This window comes from Leucoraja erinacea, chromosome 13, assembly GCF_028641065.1.
Source record: "Leucoraja erinacea ecotype New England chromosome 13, Leri_hhj_1, whole genome shotgun sequence".
Lineage (NCBI taxonomy): Eukaryota > Metazoa > Chordata > Chondrichthyes > Rajiformes > Rajidae > Leucoraja > Leucoraja erinaceus.
Window position 1 is genome coordinate 73959 of NC_073389.1, and position 10896 is coordinate 84854.

The window sequence follows — 10896 nt, forward strand, 5'->3', positions numbered from 1 at the left end:
TAATAATTGACTCCAGCATCTTTCCCACCACCGAAGTCAGGCTAACTGGTCTGTAATTCCCCATTTTCTCTCTCGCTCCTTTCTTGAAAAGTGGGATAATATTAGCTATCTTCCAATCCACAGGAACTGATCCTGAATCTATTGAACATTGGAAAATGATCACCAATGCATCCACTATTTCTAGAGCCACCTCCCTGAGGACCCTGGGATGCAGACCATCAGGCCCAGGGGATTTATCAGCCTTCAGTCCCATTAGCCTACCCAATACTATTTCTCGCCTAATGACAATTTTTTCAGTTCCTCTACCCCAGTGGTTCCCAACGTGGGGCGTACGCCCCATAGGGGGGCAATTTGATTTTTAAGGGGGGCAATTGAGCGCAACTGAGGAGGTCTGGGTCCAAATTTCCGATTTTTATTTTTTTGGAATTTCCATCAGGTAAACATATGTAGTTTATGTTTCAGATGTTATTTTGAGTAAATAATTTGTTTTGGGTAAAAAAGGTCTTTATTGCGTAGTTATTACATAATCACCGCGCCATCGCTCTTCATGCACGTCACACGAAGCCGCGAGGTCATGGGAGAACCTTATTTATTGAACCATGTTCTTTTGAAGCTTGTTTAAACCAAGGTATTGAAATGATAAGAATTATATATCACCACATGGATTTTAGAGGTAATTAGGTGGGGCATGGCCAGAAAAAGGTTGGGAACCACTGCTCTACCCCCTTAGATCCTCTGTCCTCCAGTACTTCTGGGAGATTGTGTGTGTCTTCCTTACTGAAGACAGATCCGAAGTACCTGTTCAACTCTTCTGCCATTTACTTATTACCCATAATAATTTCACCCGTGTTTACCTTCAAGGGACCCACATTTGACTTTGCTATTCTTTTTCCCAAATTGTGCCATGTGCCATTCGGGAAACGATATGGCTAGGCTTGGCCTTCCAGCAAGGCCATCCTGGGCTTAAGGTTTGGGCCAACATTCCCGTCACAGCCACATCCACAACTTAAACCCGATCTCCATCCAGCTCCAGCTCCAACTGGACACAAGGCCGTTGGTTCATCCCGTGACCTGGTGTCCCTCTCCATGCCCGGCCCTCTTCAGCCCTTGTGGTGGTGGGAGGGGGGGGAACAAGGGTTGAAGAGGTCCAGGCATGGATAGGGACATTGGGTCACGGGAAGATGCGATGGCTGCGATGGCTTTGTGTCCAGTTGGAGATGGAACTGGAGATCGGGGGTAAGTAGCCCCAGCCCCAACTCTAGCCCCAGCCCCAATCCTAGCCCCAGCCCTAACCCCAGCCCCAGTCCTAACCCTAGCCCCAACACTAATCCTAACCCTATCCCCAGCCCTAACCCTAATCCTAACCCCAGCCCTAAGACGAGCCCTAACCAACGTCTAATGTGTAAAATAATAGAACAATGACTATAATTATCAATTGTAATTGATAAATGAACAGTATTCTTCTGCCTATTCATCTGAAGTTAATATTATTTTAGAGGAAGTTGGAGAAAAGTTGTGTGAAGGTTTTCCATTCTTGCTGAAAATCACCACTTTTTTCAGCAGTAAACTGTTACAAAAGTTTAAAATCAATGCGTTAGACGGAAAACATTTTTTTTTTGGTAGTTTATTTCCGGAAGATAATCTATAATTTGAAAGACTGCGACAAAAATTTGATTTTATATTCTTAAATCAGTGAAATTTTGCACTGTTACTCATCATAAAAATATGACTACTATGACTGAATGCAATGGGCAACCTGGAATAAGAAGAGGAAAAAATAAATTAAATTCTCTAATAGATTGCGCCAAACATATTTTTCCCATAGTAGAGTTGTTCACCTATGTGAAACAACATTCAAAGTTGGAAAAATTAAAGTTTTATTTTTGGGTATCCGGAAACTTAAAAGTAGACACTTACTGAAGAAGCACCCGATTATGTAGTTGGTTGGATCACAGATAATCGAGGAGGTGCACAGTGCACTGCAGTTTTGGAATGGGTTTAGTTTAGGTTTATTATTATCATATGTAGAGAGGTACAGTAAAATGCCACGCCACCGACGGCCTTTACCTGCACTCCGGCTGCCAGCACCCACCTGGATTCCAGGCCCAGTTCCCCACCGAGAGTCTGAGGAAGGGTCACGACCCGAAACATGAACCTGTCCATGTTCTCCAGAGATGCTGCCTGACCAGTTGAGTTAAGGGCCTGTCCCACTTGGCCGTTATTTGCGCGCCATTTACGCGACCTGGTAGCATGTGGGTGGTGCAGGACGGGCGCATGGTGTGGAGTTGTGCGCGGTATCGCACAGTACGCCAGGATTTTGTGCTGCACAAAATCTTCGCTCGCCACGGGCCTGTCGCGTAAATGAAGGCCAAGTGGGACAGGGTGACATTTCAGGTCGAATGTGTAACGTTTCGGGTCAAGACCCTTCTTCAATCTGAAACATCATCCATTCCTTCTCTCCAGAGATGCTGCCGGTCCTGCTGAGTTACTCCTGCATTTTGTGTCTATCTTCAATTTAAGCCAGCATCTGCAGTTCCTTCCCACAGATTAATTTGGTCTGCAACTTGCTACTTTTCATTCACCTCTTTTTTTGAATAGGGTCATTACATCTGCAGTTTTTCCATTTATTAGCACCACTCAAGAAACTGCAACATTTTAGAAAATCACCATAAATATCATAAACTGGGTATTCAGATGACGTCACGCGCTCTAGACGGCTGTGCGGACGCATGATGACGTGCGCGTCAGTCACTACCGCCTGTCGCGTAAATGACGGCCAAGTGGGACAGGCCCTTTACTCCAGCACTTATACAATGATAATCCCTTACTCAGTTATAGCGGACAATTGGTAAAAACAGATACCATTCTCCTTCTCTCCCCCCACCCCCATGGTCCTTTATAAAGAGGGTTTACTGTAATGTTATGATTATTGTTTACAGTGCTGACCTGTGTCTGAACAGCATTAGTAGAGAAAATGTTGATTTTTTCCACTTTCTTTATTTTCAGATGGACATCGCTTAATCCACGTGGATAGAAAAAAATCTTCAGATTAAATCAAAAGATGCAATGCTGCAAACAACAAGGAAACTCGTGATATTTTGTATTTTCACCTCTGGCTTTTGCTCACCTGTCTGCCAATCAAACCCATATCCCCGCCCCACCTCTTCCCTGTATCCACTTATCACTTGCCAGGCTTTATCTTGCCCACTACTCTCTTCCAGTTTTCTCTAACCCCCTTTCCCCCCCGCACCACAATCAATCTGAAGATCTTGATTGGTTGACCATGTGTGCTGAGAAACAGCTTTTAGGATCAGGTCCTTAAACAGCTTATGACACCGACTCACTGTCAGTCGGTGTCAGCTTCTAGACACCAACATTATAGAACGTGCAGCTTAATGACACCATTTTACCCACAAAATAAAGCGCCGTAGGGGAAAGAATAATCAAATGTGGACAGTTGTGGAGATATCTCTGAGCATTCATGCGACTACACAGGATTCTCAGCTGCCATGTACTGCATGTCTAGTTTGAAGCTGTTCTCTGCTTTGTGATAGGATTAAGATACAACAGAGCTTATTTGTAATCCAAAAGATGCTTTGCGAGATGTTGTTCCTGCTGTTGGTGTCTATTGTAGATCATCATCCTGTAAGATGTTTAAGGGCCTGACCACCAAATTTAATAAAGAAATGGGTTGCATGGTGGCACAGCGGTAGAGTTGCTGCCTTACAACGCCAGAGACCCGGGCCCGATCCTGATTATGGGTGCTGGCTATACGGAGTCTGTACGTTCTCCCTGTGCCCTGTGTGGGTTTTCTCCGGGAGCTCCAATTTCCTCCCACACTCCAAAGACGTACGGGTTTGTAGACTAATTGGCTTTGTTAGAATTGTAAATTGTCCCTCGTGTATTGGATAGTGTTAGTGTACGGGGATCACTAGTCAGCGCCGAATTGGTGGGTTGAAGGGCGTGTTTCCGTGCTGTATCTTTAAACTCAACTAAATGCTATTGTTTAATGTTCAGCCACACTCTCTCACTGCTCTCCCTCAGTGAGTTCCTCCTGCCGTCGATAACATAGCCACGTGTGTTTCCTCAGCACCTGCCTTCAATGCTCAGTTGTTCCACACGGCTTCCAGTTCCAATTCGAGGCCTCTAGGTTTCTGGGCCATCCTGGGTCCAAAGTACCTGGACCCTACTCACCACTACTTGCTACACACCCCATCCATGCTCCGAGTTCTACACTCTATGCCATGTGCTGGCACCAGTCGTCTCTCACTTGCCCTCACCTGCAGCTCCATTCCTCACTTAGACATGGACCTTAAATAAGATCCACGTCATCCTCTGCCTGAACCTCCTCCTCACAGTGATGCAGTGGCAGGGTGGCTGCTTACAGTGCAAGAGACCCGAGTTTTATCCTGACTGTGTGGAGTTTGCACATTCTCCCTGTGACCATGTGTTATTCCTTTGTTATCCAAATTCCCCCACATCCCAAAGACATGCAGGTTTGTAGGTTAATCGGCCCATATAGGATGCAAAAATGAGATAATGTTGAATTAATGTACAGGTGATCAATGGTCGTCATGGACTCGGTGGGCCGAAGGGCCTGTTCTATGCTGTCTCTTTGAAACTTAAAAATATTAACTCCCGGTTTTTATGTAGGCAAGTTTGGTTTCCAATATATCACGGACATTCTCTCGATGCCGATCATCGATCACCCGTTCACACTAGTTCACTTTCTTATCCACTCCCTACACACTTGGAGCATCTTTACACCCAATTAACCTACAAACCCACACATCTTTGGAATGTGGTAGGAAACCGGAGCACCCGGAGCAAACCCAATTGCAAACTCCACACACAGACAACACCTGAGGTCAGGATCGAACCCGGGTCTCTGGCGCTGTGAAGGAACAGCTCCACCCGCTGGAAGCCCACTATTATAAAAATGTTTATTTTCTTATTTTTCTCGTTCTGAAACCTTGACAGGTGTCCACTCTGTTTCTCTTCCCACTGATAATATTTTCTGCTTTGTTTTGGATTTCCAGTATCTGCAGTATTCATTGCAGTATATTAATTGTGCTAATTGATATGTTTAATCGTATATAATTTTAATGCACAGTCTTTCCCAAGGTTAATCAGAGAGCACAGGTTTAAGGCGAGAGGGGAAAGATTTAATGGGTACCTGAAGGACAACTTTTTCACACAGATGGTGGTAGGCCTATGGAACGAGCTGCCAGTAGAGGTCTTTAAGGCAGGTTCAATAACAACATTTAAAATACATCTGGACAGATACATGGATAAAATAAAAGTACTACCTTCAGAAAGGAGATGAGGATATAAAACTATGTACATTCAGAGGGTGGTGAATCTGGCATTCATTTCACAGACCAAGTAGAGGCCAAGTCTTTAGGTATTTCTGACAGGTTCTCAATTAGTAAGGTTATAGAAACTTACAAAATTCTTAAAGGGCTGGACAGGCTAGATGCAGGAAGATTATTCCCGATGTTGGGGAAGTCCAGAACAAGGGGTCACAGTTGAAGGATAAGAGGGAAGTCTTTTAGGACCGAGATGAGAAAATCATTTTTTACACAGAGTGGTGAATCTGGAATTATCTGCCACAGAAAGTAGTTGAGGTCAGTTCATTGGCTAGATTTAAGAGGGAGTTAGATATGGCCCTTGTGGCTAAAGGGATCAGGGGGTATGGAGAGAAGGCAGGTATGGGATATTGATTTGGATGATCAGCCATGATCATATTGAATGGCGGTGCAGGCTCGAGAAGGCAGGAAAATGGGGTTGAGAGGGAACGATAGATCAGCCACGTTGAATGACAGAGTAGACTCAATGGACCAAATGGCCTAATTCTGCTCCGACAACATGATCTTATGATAGGAAAGTTATGGAGGGATTTGGGCGAAACACAGGCAGTAAATTGGGGCATGCTTGGTTGGCATGGGCAAGTTGGGCTGAATGGCCTGATTCCAAGGATTCTGACGTACATAACAGAACGTTGGTTGTACATTAGATCCACAAATGAGTGATATATGATGCTGCAGAATTCAACAGATTGGGCAAAGTACTAACTCGTTTAATGCAGGTAAATCGATCCATAACCATATGCAATCAAGGACAATGCTTGGGATTAAAGGATTTAGAATTCACACAATCTCATAAATCAGACTAGAAAGGGAGATGAGTTGGACGTTCTTGAATATTGTTTGAAGTGAGGCCTTTGAATAAGTTTATCTCAGTGAAATAGTGGACTTTTGAAATGTATATTAATCATTAGCATCAGCATTTAATGTTTTTTGTGAATTGCAGTATAATGAATGTTAATGAAAAGCTAGCAATCATATAAGTAGAGTTAAACACAATGCTGGAGTAACTTAGCAGGTCAGGCACATTCTCTAGAAAATGGATAGCTGCATTTCAGGTTGGGGTACTTCTTCAGACAGGGTCTAAAGAAGGTTTCCTACCCGAAATGTCACCTATCCTTTTTCTACGGAGAATTTGCTTGACCTGCTGAGTTACTTGAGCATTGTGTGTCTTATCTTTGGTATAAACCAGCTGCTGCAGTTTCTTGTTATTATAACCATATAAGCAACTGGTTTAGAAGCATGGTCTTGGCTGTTGAAATGTTATAAATTAAACTTTAGACGTAATGCACACTTGATCAAGGACAGGACAGATCCAACAGTTGAGTGTTGGTTGGTGAAGATGGTGCAGTCAACATAAGGATGTTAATTTGTTGGAGCCTGGAAAAGCTGGATCATGGCTGAGATGAAGATGAAGGGAGAGGGAGGTAAATCACCAGATTTGTGCAAGGTGAAGACCAGATTGCAATGAGGTATCTGGGGCTTTCAACCTTGACCTTGTGGGAACTGCAGTATGACAAAGGGTAAGGTAACGTGCATCCAGCTACAGTTTTGAAATTTGAATATGTTTTAGTTCTTAGTTAAATAGTTGTTTTTAGAAACATTAATAATTAGTGCTGGATTTTAATGTTTTGTAAATTGCAATGTCATGCGTTTTAAACTAGAAATCCTATGTAACTGGTTTTGATGCATGTTGTGTGCTGTTGATTTTTTTCAATATTCTGATATTTCATGAATGTTTTAGGAATATTTCAATCTTGACCTTGTGGAAACTGCCGTATGAGAAAGATTAAGGTAGCATGCAACCAGCTACAGGTGTACAGCTAAAGATCCTTGAGCATAGCCTGTGATGCACAGGCTGTGATAGCTGTACAGCACAAGGTCCTGGAGAGTTGTTCTTTGGACATTCAACTGGCTCCAACCATACAGTGCAAGGTCGAAGAGAGTTATCTTACTGATTAAATGCAAATAGAGGATTTAAATGCATGCAGTTTTTAATTTGATATTAGTGCTTTTATGAACGTATTGTGATTGTTGATAAGAATTTGGAGAGTGTGCAAGATTTCAATCGGTCAGAATGTATATAAAAGTCGACACTTCCAAACAGAATTTCAGAGTAGTGCGGTAACTGGGACTGTATTGCTCTTCTCTTGCACACGTTAATAAAGAGTGTTTGGGAAACAAATGCAAGTTGTCCGAGTCCAGTTGATCAGGGATGCCAACCTGTGTGGAATTAGGTGGTCAGATCACTTTCTGCCAGCTATTAATGGGATACAGTATCAATGAATCTTTATACTGTCCAAGAATGCAGTGGAAAGGTGTGAAGACACCCTAGATGGAATGATGATGGGTGCACTCTAATATTCAGAGACACCTGTCCCCTGCTTGCTTCCGTTGGATTGTATAATGATTCATTTACAACAATACATTTGGGCCTCCATTGGGTGTTGGAGGCACAGCCAATAGTTCTACATTACATTAAAACCACATTCATAATTTTATTGAGCTTTTAAGTTTGTGATTAAGTTTAAGTTTGGACATTATAAAAATAATGTATATAGTAAACGTACATTATTTTAACTATATGTTCATTCTGAAGTGATTTAAGACAAGTGAATATTGCATGTTTTGCAAATTGGATGAAATTAGGCTGCCTTCATGTTACATGAGAGAGAGAGTTTGTATGCAATAAGTGGGAATGACAATGTTACTGGATGTTTGTTAAGTAGGAGACAATGTTTCTGCCAGAAATTGTGTCAAAAAAAGAACTTTGTGAGGAAAAGTCGTATTGTGTATCATTTGGTATGGTTTATTTCATTTGTTTTATTTTTTAAGTTACCAATTATGATTATTTTTAATAATTAAGATTTCTGAAGAAAAATCTAAACGTTAATTATTTTTCTATTTTTAGTAATTAAATTCACACAAGTTAATTTCATTAAAAATATACTCTGAATTATTTCCTGTGTTTGAGTTATATCTTTTGATTTGAATTAATATTGGTTGGATTTTGACTGAATTCCACAGGTGTCGGCACTATTCATTTTAATGTTATGATTTATGTAAGAGTCTCCGATTCTGGATATAAGACTTACCTACCCCTGTCTATTCAAAGATCATTTTTTGAAGTGGCAATTTGGCAAATACATTTGATTCATTTTTAAGAGTGAGCAAAGTGAAATTGCCAAGTCAGCAGTGGCACACCTGTATTTGGGTAATTTATCCCATTCTTCTCTGCAGATCCTCTCAAGCTCTGTCAGGTTGGATGGGGAGCGTCGATGCACAGCTATTTTCAGGTCTCTCCAGAGATGTTCGCTCAGGTTCAAGCCCGGGCTCTGGCTGGGCCACTCAAGGACATTCACAGACTTGTCACGAAGTCACTCCTGCGTTGTCTTGGCTGTGTGCTTAGGGTTGTTGTCCTGTTGGAAGGTTAACCTCCGCTCCAGCCTGAGGTCCAGAATGCTCTGGAACAGGTTTTCATCAAGGATCTCTCTGTACTTTGCTCCGTTCATCTTTCCCTCGATCCTGACTGGTCTCCCAGTTCCTGCCGCTGAAAAACATCCCCACAAATGCAGCCACCACCATGCTTCACTGTAGGTATGGTATTGGTCAGATGATGAGCCGTGCCTGGTTTCCTCCAGACGTGACGCTTGGCATTCAGGCCAAAGAGTTCAATCTTGGTTTCATCAGATCAGAGAATCTTGGTTCTCACGCCTTTTGGCAAACTCCAAGTGGACTGTCATGTGCCTTTTACTGAGGAGTGGCATCCGTCTGGCCTGATTGGTGGAGTGCTGCAGATATAGTTGTCCTTCTGGAACGTCCTCCCATCTCCAGGAGGAACTCTGGAGCTCTGTCAGAGTGACCATTGGGTTCTTGGTCACCTCCCTGACCGAGACCCTTCTCCCCCGATTGCTCAGTTTGGCCGAGCGTCCAGGTCTATGAAGAATCTTGGTGGTTCCAATGTTCTTTTATTTAAGAATGATGGGGGGCCACTGTGCTCTAAGGGACCTGCAAAGCTGCAGAAATTGTTTTATACCCTTCCCCAGATCTGTGTCTCAGCGCAATCCTGTCTCAGAGATCTATGGACAATTCCTGCGTCTTCATGGCTTGGTTTTTACTCTGACATGCACCGTCAACTGTGGGACCTTATATAGACAGGTGTGTGCCTTTCCAAATCATGTACAATCAATGTAATGATGGTGGAGTACAATCAAGTTGTAGAAACATCTGAAGGATAATCAATGGAAACAGGATGAACCTAACCTGAATTTTGAGCATAAATTTCTAAACACCTGGTTTCACTTCTTCATTCTGTAGTGTAGTGTGTAGATTGATGATAGAAAAATGAATTTAATCCATTTAAAAATAAGGCTGTAATGTCAGTCACCGCCTCGCAGATTGGTTTCCTCTCCTGTCAGTTATGGCCTGGACGGCAAACCCCCTTCGTGCACGGGCGGTTTTATTCCCACGTCATCTACACTTCTTTACAAAAACTGGGAACTGGGCAAGAGTTGGATTATTGGACACGGTTCCACAAATGCAAAAGTGCAGTTGCTGCGGTGCCTGGTGCTCTGTATTGAGAGGGGGGGATGACCCCCCCCTCCCCAAGATTTAGTGATCCGGATTTTAAAATCTCCGCTTTCCGCGAGACAGTGGGGGTGGGACTGCTGATCGAGGGCGCCGATTGGACGAGAGAGACGTCGGTCAGCAGGTAATGGCGGCGGGACATGATGATTCAGCGCGATGATTGGAGGAGGGAGGCGTGGCACAGACCTGCGCCTCATCCGCAGTCGGGATGACCCCGACCGGCTCTCCGGCACTGTCCCGTCCCCCCGCCCCCCCCCCCCCCCCGAGTGCCGCCCCCCCCCCCACGGGTGGCCAGAGACGTCGGAAGTCAGACGGAAGCTGTGCCCACAGCCAGCGCAGAGAAGCAGCGCTAAACCCAGCTCAATTTTGCCTGTCCTGCCAGGTTAACCTGCAGCCCTACATGGACTCGTGAGAAATACGGCTCAGGCGTACAGCCAGCGCGGAGAAGCAGCGCTGGTGTCCCGTCAGTCCAGGAAGGGCTGTAGGTTAACCCGGCGAGACAGGCAGAGTTGAGCTGCAATTAGCGCTGGATTGCGCCTCTGAAGCCCCGTGTGCGCGGTCCCCTCCATATTTTGATAACGATTTCCGTGCCTGGATGGGGGATATGAGGGGTTAGACGTTATGGAGGGCAGCAGGGAGTGACAAAAGGTAGTGGAAATGAGAGGGTGGGATTGGGTAGGGGAGGAGGAGAGGGGAAAGATGAGGGAGGGTGAAGAGGAGTGCTGGGGGATAAGGGGAAATGAGCCGTGCCTGCGAAGTTGGGGGCTATGGGTGAGTGGTGGAATGTTGCGTTGGGGAATAGGTTGCGTTGGCAGATCAGGCCTCCCATGTGACAGGGACCCAATGGGTTTCACTTGGTCTAGTCTCCCTAAAGTTCAGGCCCACGAGTCCTGGCAACATCCTCCTAAATATTTGCATTCTTTCCAGCTTAATGGTATCCATT

At 44.2% G+C, this 10896-nt stretch overlaps 1 protein-coding gene across 2 annotated transcripts in view; it reads left to right on the top strand.

The window, feature by feature from the left end:
* vtcn1 (V-set domain containing T cell activation inhibitor 1) overlaps positions 1–7551 on the top strand; it is a 43128-nt gene extending 35577 nt beyond the window's left edge. The window contains exons 5-6 of one of the 2 annotated variants that reach the window (XR_008724391.1): positions 3007–6372; positions 6519–7551. Coding sequence is in view for 1 of the 2 variants with exons in the window: in XM_055644231.1 (XP_055500206.1) it covers positions 3007–3053 (47 nt within the window). In the remaining variant the exon portion in view is untranslated. Of the gene's footprint in view, positions 1–3006 lie in introns of both variants that reach the window. The other variant, XM_055644231.1, reaches the window with a different exon arrangement.
* The last annotated feature ends 3345 nt before the right edge of the window (positions 7552–10896 follow it).